Below are 13933 nucleotides of genomic sequence, written 5' to 3'. Positions count from 1 at the left end.
GCTTAGAGGCTTGCACTATCATAGAATCATAGAACAGTTTGGGTGGGAAGGGACCTTTAGAGGTCACCTAGTCCAGCCCCCCTGCAGTGAGCAGAGACATCTTTAGCTACATCAGGTTGCTCAGAGCCCCGTCCACCCTGATCTTCTACCACCCTTCTGGGCAGCCTGTTCCAGTGTTTCATCAACCTCATAGTGAAACATTTCTCCCTTCTATCCAGCCTAAATCTACCCTCCTTTATTTTAAAACCATTACTCCTTGTCCTATTGCAACAGGCCCTGCTGAAAAGATTGCCCCCCGCCACTTTCCTGTAGCCCCCTTTAAGAACTGGAAGGCCACTATAAGGTCTCCCTGGAGCCTTCTCTTGTCCAGGCTGAACAACCCCAACTCTCTCAGCCTGTCCTCATAGGAGAGGTGCTCCAGACTCCTGATCATCTTCATGGCCCTCGTCTGGGCTCACTCCAACAGGTCCGTGTCCTTCTTGTACGGAGGTTATTATTTGTGTTGCCAAACCACCTCAGCCCTTCTGAGTCTACATCCAGTATATAAATTTAGCCCACCTCTCAGAGACATTATTTTTCTCAAAAAGGATGCAAGATGTAGATGCAGATTAAGGCAGCACAAAGTTAAAAAGAAAAAAAAGGATTAACTACGCATTGATCAAACAGAAGGGCATGCAGTTACAGAAAGAGGTGAAGACTGGCACTATTGACAGAAGACTGAAAATATTTGCATACTGTTTTGTTTCAAACTCTTGTGCTAGAAGCCATACGTAAACCTTTTTACACAGAAGAGCTGATGATTTCTCACTGCAGTTGAGTTATAACACTTCTATCCCTAGGTGACTAATATGTTTTGAGTATGATTTAGATTTTAGGTGGACTTACCAGGCAGAGACCATCCTTGCAGTCAGTGGAAAGAGAAGCATTAGTTTGAGACTCATCAAATTAGGATTGAGGGTGGGGAGGAAAAAAAAGCACTCAAACTCTGAAAACACTTTGGGGAAGAAAAAAAAAAAAGGCTTGAAGAGGTAAGATGTGAAACAAGAAAGACACAGTTATAACAGACAGATGGAGACAGAAGTCACCATTACATCACTCAGTGGGTCCAAAAACCAGAAAGAATAAGGCAATGTTGTAGGAGCACATGGCCAGAAGTTCATGCAACACCCAACAAAACGTTGAGTCCCAGTAACTGAAGGAGTAAAGAAGAGAACACGGCAGAGAAAATAAGAAACAGGTTTGTGACCTTCCGCAGAGCCTACCGACTGATACTATAGACAACCAGCCTTCAAAGGATGGATTCAGAGAAGCAACAGTGACAGTATCTGAATCAGCAGCCCAGATACCCATTTAGAAAACTTATTTTGAAGGACAGGAATGAATACTGAATAGTCAAAGAAGACTTTACCATAGTCAAGGTGCAAGATGAAGGACTAGAGCAAGGGGTAATGTTTTAACCGTTGACACACTGAAGGCACGTGTTTGCTGCAAAGGAGAAGGAAGCTGCAATAGCTGTCAGCAGCCCAGATGCGTATGGAGAAGAGAGTGACCCTGAGGTTACAACTCTGAGTGACAGGGAGGATGTGGCGTTATCAAAATCAGAAGCAAAGAGAGATTCAGAAAAAAAAAAAAAAAAAAGTAAGGAGTTCTGTTTTGGCCAGATTAGGAATGATCTGAAGGCAAAACAACCAGGATTACGTGTCAGGGAGGCAGTCAGATATGCAAGACTAGATGGAACAGAGCAGAGGGTTTAAGAGTTATTGGCAGAGAGATGATAGCCAAATCCGTGTAACTGGATGTTGTCATCCAGGGACACGGGTACAGAAATCTCCAGGCAAATCAAGGAGTGACTAAATCCCTTCCCTGCCACCTCACAGAGGTTCCTACCTAGTTCCAAAAGAAATCATCTAAAATAGTGCTGCAAAAACATGCATAAAAAAACCTGTCTCTCCATAAAATCTAAAGATCATACTGTTTCTAAAACTAGGGCAACCACTAAATGAAAGTTAACCCGAACAATAACTTTAGCTAAACTTCAGGTCACATGCATTTAATATAATGAGATGAAGAATATGAAAAGGCCATTCATAATGGAATTCATCGAGTTAGGAATGCCATGCTTAGCTGCCTTATAACATATAATTAATGATCCTATAAAAATCCAGCAGTACGAACTCTCCCGGCTGCCCGCAGAACTGTTCTTTATGCTGGGTAGGGCAAGCAAGCATCTGCTTCCACAAATACTGCCCTTTGAGAAGCTGAAAAGCTTTTTTCCCCTGCTCCATCAGGGACCACACTGCCATTTCCATGACACGCTGAGCTTTGAACCGTTACCCAAATCAGACTATAGCATTTGGCAACCCAGTACACATCTGTCATGATAGACTGGTTATTGGTGAAATGTTAAAGAAAAAGTCATTAACTCTTTTCCATTGCTTCTAATACCACACCTTCCTCTAGATTATTTATAATCCCCACTAAACCCACCCTCTGTTTATAGTCTTTTAACACAACAGAGAAATACATACTGTCTGGAGAGCTGTCTCGCCTTATACCACTCCCAACCATTTGGTACAACAAAAGATATTCTCTCTCCATCAAAAGGCCTGATCCTCCTGAAGCCTTGATGCTCAGATTCAAGGTTAAAGGATTAAGGCCTGAAGCATTGAGTACCAGAGGAAAGGAAGCCAAATATCAAAAGAAATACAAAAATCAATCCTCTTCACCGCAGGAGCAGTGTGAAGAACAAATCAGCTGGGCTGAATCTAAAATTTTCTCTGCGTGGCTCTCAAAAATTAGCACTGTTATAAATGTAATGGGTAGTTCTGCAAAGCCTAAGCACCCATGCAAAGCCACACAGATCAGCTTGACACACCAGTACGGTCTGGAAAGTTTTATGTCAGAATAATTCAGTGGCAAATACACAAAGTCCACTTCAGAGAAAGTGAGTACTGAAGAGCAAGCGAGAGCACGCGTGCCGTTATCTTTATATGTAGTCTGTATATCTGCAAGAGGCAGAATCTAGTATTTACTGGAGTTTGTCTTTTCCTTCAATTCTCTGTGTGCTGAAGTGCAGCCAAGGTCACAAGAGGGGTGGGGGAGTGGATTTCAGCTTAGTGCAGCTGTGATCATGGCCAGAACAGCAGGGTACAGAGGATTTCTTGCTTAACTTTGTAATACCAATAGCTTTTGTTCTTAGTCTTGCCCCATCAGTTCTGATATAAGCTTTTAAATGGCATGAAAGTTGTGCGGGTGGGTTTAAAATCTCCTAATTTAAAACCACCTTCCAGAACATTTTGTTTTGTAAGATTTTTCTTAACTTTTCCAACTTGCAGATTTCTGGGACATATGAATATCTAGATTAAACATCATTTTCTGTTCATCCAAGATTACATATAAAAATAAGAAGTAACAAAATGATACATCTGAAAAAGTAATCCACTCCAATTTATAAAAATAGAATTCAAATTTTCAAAATTCAATTCAGACAGTAAACTAACAGTGTCTACATTTTCTCATAAAGGAGGCATCTGCAAATGACTTGCAAAAATGTCTCTCACTGTCTGCAAGTGTTGGCAAGGAACAAACTCCTTCAGGAGAGGCATGAATTTTAAATATTTCAACCCAAAGAAAAAAAATCTCTGAGCATTTTCAGTTCTGATATGTGATATTACAGAACTATACCCATGCGGAAGACTGGCAGGAAATGCAAGTTTTGTGAAAATACCAAAGCACTCAAGTTGCAGCAAGCCTGTTTTCACTGACTGCCATCCTACACTTAGCAGTGTTTCTAACACCAGAGTTCCTGTGCTTTTTGAAGAGCTCACCTACAGGTGGGTTCCATCTGCCTACAGAAACTACTTACTGTATCTCCTACTTACACCTTATACCTCAAGACTATCAGTAGGCTTCCTGCTCAAGGTTACTTTGGACTGTAATGGAAATGATGTAATACTGCTGTGCCCAGCATACGTGATCACGAGAACAGAATCAGAATAATTCAGGTAAATGTAAGACAGGCAGCTTCAAAACTCTGTTGCAGTTGAAAGTAAATCTGAAAATGAGATTAGTGAAGCACATAGGTCAGGGGAAATGAACTCATTGCACCCCAGCCTGATAAGGATCACTGCCTACCTTAAATAAAAATAAAAATAAATATGCATGCATGGAGGTATGTAAAAAATTGCCACCCCCACCCCTCCATTCAGCAATAAGCCTTTAGTAACCACATCAGAACAAAAGCCTTCACCCCGCACAAGAAAACCAACTACCTTTGGAGTCTACACATGGCACTAATGAAGCAAAAATGTGTATCTAACTCTGATCATCCTCTCCCATTACGTCACAACACACTCTGGCAGCCATCTGTTGGAGGGATGCTGTGCCTATACACAGTCAGACAACGCCATGAGAGAAAGAAAAACTCGTATCTGCATCTAATTCAGCATTTGCACTATTGGCAGATCCGCAAGTACTTTTTTTACTGGCCAACCAAGTGTTCGTCCCACAAATATCCTACCTAAAAATGATACAAACTTCCACGTAAAATTATCTGGAACAAGATAGTAACTTGGGTGTCAAAAGGAGCACTAACAAGTGGGTAAGCGGCTTCCAGATACACAGATTTTATGGGCCATTTGCAAGCACAGTTGATTTCAGTCTTATTTCATGTGCCAGTCTGCCAAAACAGCAAATAGATGAAAAACCCCCAACAAATTGTACTCAACACATTCCTAGAAGTTGGCCAAGTACCACATAGGCATACATCAAGAGACCAAGGACAACTCATAGATGAGCCAAGACCAAGTCTTGGACAACTAGCCAGTTGTGGCACTGGTGACAGTTTCTCCTCTAGAGGCGCAAGAGGCGATGCACACCTGCATGAAGAACTGACAAGGAGACTCCAAGCAGGAAATAAAATGGGTGCTACCATTGCCACTGTTTTTTAAATATCAGTTTCCTTCAAAAATGGGAGTAATGGGGCCAGCGCAAGTCAGGTCAGAGAGGGCAGAGCCACGTGATTGTGTGTGATATTTATTTAAATTTTAAATTAGTTGGAGATGGGGATTGTGTGATCAAACCTGGATATGCCTGGGACAGCAGAGGGAGCTGCGAGTCTGCGTTCCTCTGCACATCTATTTAATTACATTGAATATTTTGACAAAAACACAGAAGTATGCTTGCACATCACCACAGAAAGATGCCTGTATGTCTAATAAGCCACAAAAAAAATCGAGTTTGTAGCAAAGCATTAAACAAGGAGCAGGAGATAATTGTCACCTTCTTTCACAAGATAATAAAAATAGTTTCACCATAAACATAAAAATCTTTTAAAAGACCCCTGACAGCATTCCTTCCTGGAACTATCACCATAGCAATGAGCATTCAAATAGAGGGAAAGTACTGATGAATTCTGTGTTTGATATTTTCCACTAACTAAAAATACAAACTGGAAAAAATACACACAGGTGGTATAGAATGAAGCCCACAAACGTAAAAAGCCTTCAACGAAATTAAAGCTGGCAAATTCCACCCACAAATCTTTAATACTCCAGGAAAGAAATCCTTTAACCAGGTAGCATATATTGAAAGAGTGACTGCAGATAACCATAAACCCATCCAATAGCTGTGTACCCAGCAATTCCTATTTATAACATTTTGCATAGGTACATGTAGAGGTACAGTGGCAGCGTTGTATGAAAGCTGAAGGAAAGATGCATGTTAGACAGAAGGCAGTAGAAAACTGTACCAGCAGAGCCGTACAGGAAACCTAAGAACTGGAAAATCAGGGCACCTTGTGTGTTTAAGATTTTGGCACACAGCACAGCTCTGGTGAGGGGTGCTTGCAAAGTAGCAAGCACTACCTTCTCTAGTTGGTGTTATTAAATATGTCTTATTTCCATGACGTTCAGATCCAAAGTTAAGACTAAATAAAGGAGAGAAGAATGGATTGCTTCAAAATTTCTTTCCCAGATGTAGACATCAGGAGCACACACAAAAGCAGGTGCTGGGTGTATTGATCCTACTGAATACTCACGGAGTGGGTACTTCAGCATGTACCAAGCATCTGCGTCTGGGAGATGGAAAGCACTTTGTAAAAGGCTGGTTTATGCTAAACAAATGCATCAGGTTATGTTTTTATTTTGAATATTTTAAAGCATCTTGCACCCTGGGGCAGACTTGAAAAGAAATTATACAGACAACAGACAACTTGCCATTAATTGTACAAGTTACTATCTCCATAGCTGAAAATTGGCTGTGGGCTCACTTAGGAGCACTCGAAGCTACTGAAAACCGTCCTCAGTAAAACTTGCTCTGACTGCTGCACCTTAGAGAACTGCAGATCCTGCATCTGAAGACTTTTCAGGTCCCACATGCCGGCCCAGCTGCAGGCAGGCAAAGGGACAGACACATTTCTTCCCAACAGCTCCTCAACATAACCAGCAGGGAAGTAACAAATTCAACACTGCAAATTCATACCGGGAACATCCAAAGAGGCTGAGATGGACAACGCTTGCTGACTTTGATAATGAAAAAAACCATAATGGCACATTTAGGAGAGAAAATGAAACAGGCATCCATTAGAAAATTTGGCTATAGCTTGTAGTCCCCAAGATAAAAGTTTTCCTTTTCACAGACAATGACAAAAATTCATATCAGAAATCAAACTCTGTACTGTATTTGCCCATGGAATCTTTTTTTTTTTTTTTCCTTTTTCAAGGAGGGAAAAAATTAATCCCTACAGGAGATGACAAGATGCCTTTTAAAGTACATATCTCATTTCTGACTACAATTACCTTTCAATAGCCTGGCACAGCTGCACGCTCCTATTTGCTTTTTGTTTTTCATTAAGGTCTCCTCTATTATTTGTACCCATCCTATAGCATTTATGCCTGGCAGTGATGCACGTTCCCTTGCCTACAATTCTTCCCACAGATAGCAGAGAATAAATTGCAATTAGATTTTCGTAATTGTGGATAATTAACTCAAAATGAGCTGTTAATTATAAAAAAATCCTATGTTTTTCAGTTCTTGATTATATTATTTATTTTAGTTCTAAACTCCAATATCTCACTTCAGCAAGTTTAAAGCACTTTCACCATTTCCTTTAAAATACCAGGATATTTTTCATCTAAGTTTTGTTTAGTTCAAGACAGAAATCAAGTTTCATGCTGTGAGGTTTGCTAGAGGAGCTCTCATCTATGAACTGGAAGTCAGAGAGGGCTAGTTTTCCATCAGGGTTCTCACAGTATTCGCTGTAACAAGAACCATTTGGCAGGTCAATTAAAAAACAAAGAACAACAACAAAACAAAAAAAAAAAAGAAAAAAAAAAAAGACTGTTAAAAAAAAAAAAATGTATTCCTACCAGTGCTTCCTCCTTTCTAAGCTCTAGCCACACACTTGCCCTCTCTCAATACTGAAGAAAACATCACTTACATATTCAAATGCATAAAAGAGACAAATGGACTTGTCTTCCGTAGCCTCTTCCAGCCTTACATTAGAGTAAATTATTTAGGGACCATTCGTCTGGTAACCTTCGAGAAACTGAAGATGGCATATAGAAAGAAAAACTTCCAAGTGTTTTGCTGCCAAACTTCAGAACCAGCTGGCATGGCAACTTGAGACTGCACGAACACATACTAGCTTTGAAAAATTACAGTAAATTAAACCAGGGGAATGATGAGAGGGTGGGGAACCTTTTGAAATCTGGAACTCTCATTTTGTTAACAGCACAGGTTTTCCCCATTTTCCCTCACAGGCTATGTAGATTTTTGCAGGTTTTTGGTAAATTGTTGCCAAGAAGCCCTAGAGAAGTTCTAGGTTACATTTTTCTCCAAGGGCCTTAATGCTACTGTATCTTAAACATACCGTGACTCTCCATCTATTTTGTTACAGCAATCACACTTTGGTTACTTCAGTATGTGTGAAAAAAATCACCAGAATACAACAAGGATATGCCAGTAACTCACAGCAGCCAAACACCTGGTCAAGCAGTGAAGTATTCCAAGGAAACTAACAACTCCTGTTGCTCTGGAGAAAGAAGTCTTATCCCTTTTCAGTGAAGAGGGATCCCCCCCTCCCAAAAAAAAAAAAAAAAAAAAAAATCAGTATCACTTAATGTCAAAAAACAAAACCAAAAAACCCCCACAAAACTATAAAAAAATGAAAGTATCAGACCCTTAGTTTATAAATAAACAGTTCTTCCAGTATTCTCATAGTGGAAAGAAAATCTTATTATTTTAAAGTCTTCTCTTGTCACTAAAGAAGGGGCTATTCAAAGGACAGCTGCTCATCTTGTCCACTAAACAGGATACTTTGGTCAAAAGAACATCCATAGTTAAAGCATAGAACAAGAAGCTGTTACTTTTTAAGAAAGGGAGAAAAACCTTGTCAAATGCACAGTTTTCATTTGTTGCTTTTCTAATAAGCCTGAATGTTCTTCCAGTGTTAACAGGAGATGCAACAGGGTAGGACAGAAAAAAAACCCACAATAATTGATTAAAGTATTAAAAAGCATGCAAAATTGAGATGAAGAGCTAAATATTGGCTGAACTCTACTTCCAGTTATTTCAGTGGTAGTTTGTTCTGATCGTGCTGAAGCAGTGGTACAACACAGCATTGCTTAAAAAACAGGTAATTGTCACCAACAGTAAGAGATCATTTCTATCTAGGCGTTAAAGGATAATGTATTTTTTTTACATCAGGTCCAAATCAAGACTAAAGAGATGTTCTTATCTTAATTGAAAAAATAACAAGCCGTACCTAGAACAAAGAACAAAAGCTAAGATTTTCTGAAAACTCCATTTAGCACTGGGCTAGGTTAGTGTCCTTAAGAGATGACACACAAAACCTGAGTTCTCTACAAGAAGTCGCCCCCTAAACCTCGAACAATAACAGGCCAGCATAACTATTGAGTTGATTCATAAACAGCAAACGAATTTTACCTTTCCTGCAGAAAACAGCTCTTAATCTGAAATGAACACATGAACAAATACACTTGGCAGCCAACAGCACACTGTCAAGAAGATATACTGACACTGCGAAGTACTTAGAAGTGAAGAGAGAAATTACCTCAGCCCCATGCTGTTGCCGTTCATCATCGGAGCAAGTTCTCCAGGTGCTTCATCAATGGGCATATCCGAACCAGGTACATGGCTTCTAAACCTGAAAATGCAGAGTTAGCTGTTTTTTGCAGCTGGTCAAATCATCACACCAGGAACTTGACACAAAAAGGTGAGTTGTGTGTCTACAAACAGAGCACTTAATCACATTAAATGCAGTAGCTTTCATGATTGTTTTCACACTTTCAAATACGCTTCTGTATTGGAAGGCTACTTATGTCCACTACCTTTGCTTCCAAGAGTTACCATTGGGGAAGAGGTTAGAAAAATTTCGTTTACTGATTTTCAAGGACCAGCTCCCTTAAGAAAATGTTCACAGCATCTAGTAGCAAACATCCCTGTTGGGCTCAGATTACAGCTCCAGCAGCACGGGAGCTCAAAGGTACTGTGTATAAAATACAGAAAAAGTAGAATTCATTTTAGATGGTTGTGCTCCTGAAATGATGGGTCCACAGATGGTGCTCCATTTTTAATAGATTACCTCCTCCCCTTTTTTTTCTTCACTCCAATGAAGATAGAAGAGTCAACAATAGAGGTACTTCTCCCTTTGTATTTGAATAAAATTCCTGTTTCCAGGATTTACCCATATTTGTGTACTCCGGTGTGGCTGGCATCAGGAGGGGTCACTGAACTGCCCCTTTCCCTGCACACACCATTTTTGACAGCCGAGCAACTATTACACATAGAAACTGCAAACTGAAAGTACTATGGTCACTTGAGGCTAAATAGTGAAATGTGGGAAATTAAAATGCAGTTATGATGCAGCATGGCCAAAAAAAGTATCAATTCATACTTTTGCTAAAAGAGGAGAAGAGTTAATAGCCAATAATTACAGTCAGACCTTTTACTTGTCATTCATTGACAATACTTTCAGCAGCTCAGAATGGACCTTAACCAGCACTCCACCCATGCAGAAGGACAGACAAAAATAAATGCTACCCGGAAATGGATCATTGTTGTGTTCTTTTTTTAAACTGTCATGACATTAAGAGACTAACTAGGTTAGAGCCTCCTGACAATGAAGCTAAGGCTATTTAAGCTTAGCAAAACAAATTTCTATTGTTTGTAGTATATAAAATTACCTGTTATCAAGTGCAAAAGTGAATCATATACCTAGGCCTGAAACAGAACTGTGATGTCCAAGAGATTTACCTGTAAATATCAAACATTTCATTCTAAAGTGACCGAATATTTTTTAAGTGCAAGCACACTATATTCTAGTTATTTTTCTTAACGAGAATATGGCAACTGTGCTTTCACCTATACCTCTGAAAAGAGATCAGAAAAATACTGAGTCCTCAGATTGATCACATATGATTTACTTTCATAGAATTCTTTTGGGTAACTACAGCTCTGTAAACCATGAAGGTTTTTTCAGAGAAAAAAATGGCTAAAATAGGCATAATGGCATAAATGAGCACATCATTATAGATATATTTAAGGTCCATTTTTCTCTGGGCTTGTGGTACCTCATATGCTGAAAAATATCCATCAGAAAAAAAAAAAAAATCACAAAAAACTCCATCTGCATGTCCTTCATATTCTACTTGTTTTTCATTAGAGGGATGCATGCATAGAATTAAGGTATTTGATGATTAAGAATCCATCTGTTCCTACTTAATTCTCACCTGAAGTCATAATCCTTTGTTTGTGACCTCAGTCATTTCCACACACACAACTGTGATTGCCTTTAAGACAGGTATTTTTTTAAGCCATATAAACACATTATTGTCAGTGTAAGCCACAATCCAAGACAACAAACAAAAGACTACCTAAATTACAGTATTCTCTTCTAGAGTTCAAAAAGTAACTCGGGGGCTGGGATTAAGAAGAGAAAGTGATCTATTCCTCCATGTTGGTTATAATACGTTAATGTAGAAAGTGGGTCACGTAACGCTGACTCTCACGGGATGCTGTCAGCAGTTGCCATACAAAAACAGTATCGAAAGAAGCATCCTTGTGAAACTCTCCTATTGCTTCTTCTAAAAGACTGCTAGATTTTTCCCCATTGCTTTCTCTTCCTAATGCTGAAATGCTAGCACTCAACTGGGTTACACTGGCTAATTCAACTTGCTATAACCTGCTCCCTTTCACTGTTCCTCTTCACTCTAGTAACATGACACCAACAAAACAGTTTCTCCCTTTTTCCCAGAGAACCCATTTACATTGTCAGGAAGGTGTTACCTCACCTTTTGTGACAAGCTCACGGGCCTTTCAAGTCACATCCTCTATTTTTATGGTTATTGCCTTTCCCTTCTTCTAGTTTTAAGCATGTATAGTGTCTCAGCCTTCACATTCTTCCTTCAACAAACATCACTGGAAAGAAAATGTCCTTGCTACACAGAGCTCCCTTTCTTTTCCATATACATACAGTTATATATATATATATATATATATATGTCCCTACCTAGGAAGGTGCAATACTTCAAACCGACCTCTCCAAGGAAAGATCAGGGAATGCTGCATCTATGTCATCCACGCTCACACTGCTGTCTTGCCAAATGTCTGTATTCCTTCAAGTACCTCCACCAAGATCAACCTCACATTTTCTTCTACCAGTACTCTCTTCCTACATAGTCTTTTAGCACTGCTTTTCTGGTGCCTTTCTTTCTACCACATACTGTTATCCTCTGCTGCTTTCCACAGCTGTCATGCTGTTTCCCAACAGTATATGCTAATATACTAAAAAGTCTCCTCTCCTCTACATCACTGTTAGAGAGAATTTGTGCCACAGGTCTTGCCTATCTGATTTTATCAGTTCCATTCTCCCAATTTAATTAACTATTTCCCATGTGTTCATTAGAAATTTTAATGGTTTTTTTTAAATTATAAATCTCAAAATCACCTGTTATAATCCATACGGGATTGGTGTAGTTGCTGTTGTTTCAGGAGCAGGTTTGCTTCTTGCTTAGCCAATAAATGTTGGAGTCGTTCCTTTTCAATTTCCAGCTCCATTTTCTGCAGAAGCAGCTTCTGCCTTCTTTCTTCATACAACCTCTTAGCCTGCTCTGTTTCTTTAGGCCCTGAGTTCACACTGTCATTCAGCCCAGAAACTTGAGAGCGCCTAGAATAATCACAGGTTTTTTGACCTGGCCCAGAGTGTCTTCTAAGTACCTGACTGACATGGTGGCTCTCTTGCATGCTCCCCGAGCTCCCTACATGCCTGCAGGCATAACTGTGACTCATTTGCTGAGGGCACAGGCTCTGAAATTCATTTGCTTTCTGGTCCATCTCCTGAGCTGGTTTCACATGGTGAGGGTTCCTCTGCTTGGCTGGGGAAATTATGTTGTTACACTTTCCGTGCAAGCCATTTTCTACCACACATTCCTTCAGCCACTCCCGACGGTTGTAATGGATTTCAGTCCCATAATCGTGATTATTCCTGCAAGGCCGAGACAATGCAACACGGGCTGGGCTTCCAGCCTGTGATGCTCTGCTGTTTTTATTAAAAGTTTGAGGTCCCCCAATACCCAAGTAGGAACCATCTAGCTCCAGAGATGGTTGTTGGCATGAGCTCTTCTTACTGGATACCTGCAATAAGAGAAACAATTTCCTATGAATTACCAAACTTTATCTTTGCTCATTAATTTCACTTGGTAAAGGTGTTCTCTCCGAAATAGACTTGCTGCATCATGCTGATGGACATACAGCCAAACCTGAGAAAACGTTTATCAGAAGATAGACACGAATCTGCTATCAAATCTACATTTCATTCCATCTACACAAGTGTAATAAATGTAAAACTACTGCCTGCAGGATCCTCAGCATAAAATGAGTCGCTTCAGAGTATCAAGTAGTTGTGAGCATCTAGGGTTACATAAAATCAACTTGAAGAGTGGCAAAAAACATTAAATGTTAAGGTTTGAAAATGTTTAATTTTGAATACTGAGCCAAAAAATCCATTCAGCCACTATAAATACTCTTTGATTGGCCATTACACAGCAGGAGATTTGATGTAAAACATTTCACCTTGCACTGAATGGGATATTACTTACCTCTGGAAATTTGATGAGAGTTTTTGAAATACCTTTACAGAAACACAGATAAAAACCAACTACTTTCTGTAAAAAATGGCTGTACATCAAAAGCTGTCATTTAAACACAAAACATGTTTAAGTTCAGCTATAAACGTAAGTGATTTTTCAATTAAGCTGGGCAAGTGATTATACTCTGATAAAACTCTGAAGAAAGAAAGCAACTGTAATTCGCATTTGTCAACCCAGTGCAAGCAAATTCTAGTGGTTTTGTTATACTCGTGGATATTATGTAACAGACATCAAAATCCTACTTACATCCTGGAGTATCTTTGCACTACGGTTCAGCTTGGCAGTTAAGCATTTGAGATTTTATGCACATCAGAGCAGCAGTGAATCAGGCACCCGCATTTCTTTTGCTAGACCTGCGCATTAATTTCAATAACATACTGAATTTAAACTCCTCCAGCCTTTGGGACCTTTCAAAAAGATCTAATTTTTTTAATTACAGAAAACAGGTTTGTTGAAGATAACAAAAGCACTGCAGTGAAAGCAGTTTAGCAGGGAAATTTGGTATCCACTGATGGAAAAAGAAGTATTATTTGCACTCTGGCAATGCTTACAATAGATAGGTATTGCCACATAGAGTGGAAGACAGCCAGTAAGCCCCAAAACACTAGAACTTACAAATGCAAGCAAGCATCCAGTGACGATTAGAAGAGAAATATAATCCAAATCTATGCAATGTTTATATGTATAATTTAAATTCTTTTTTATAAATAAACAAAATACCAAATATACTCTACTGCCCTTCAAGACAACCAATTACAAGTTTC

At 39.4% G+C, this 13933-nt stretch overlaps 1 protein-coding gene across 1 annotated transcript in view; it reads right to left on the bottom strand.

Moving 5' to 3' along the window:
* The window catches only part of KIAA1328 (KIAA1328 ortholog), a 175254-nt gene that overhangs the window by 45534 nt on the left and 115787 nt on the right, over window positions 1-13933 (bottom strand). The window contains exons 7-8 of the mRNA XM_086479814.1: window positions 11969-12654; window positions 9074-9166 (exon numbers count right to left, since the gene is read on the bottom strand). Of these exons, the coding sequence (XP_086335940.1) occupies window positions 9074-9166; window positions 11969-12654 (779 nt within the window). The remainder of the gene's footprint in view (window positions 1-9073; window positions 9167-11968; window positions 12655-13933) is intronic.

Source organism: Leptosomus discolor, chromosome Z (genome assembly GCF_034619465.1).
Source record: "Leptosomus discolor isolate bLepDis1 chromosome Z, bLepDis1.hap2, whole genome shotgun sequence".
Classification (NCBI taxonomy): Eukaryota; Metazoa; Chordata; class Aves; order Leptosomiformes; family Leptosomidae; genus Leptosomus; species Leptosomus discolor.
This window is presented reverse-complemented; position numbering and strand designations above follow the sequence as displayed.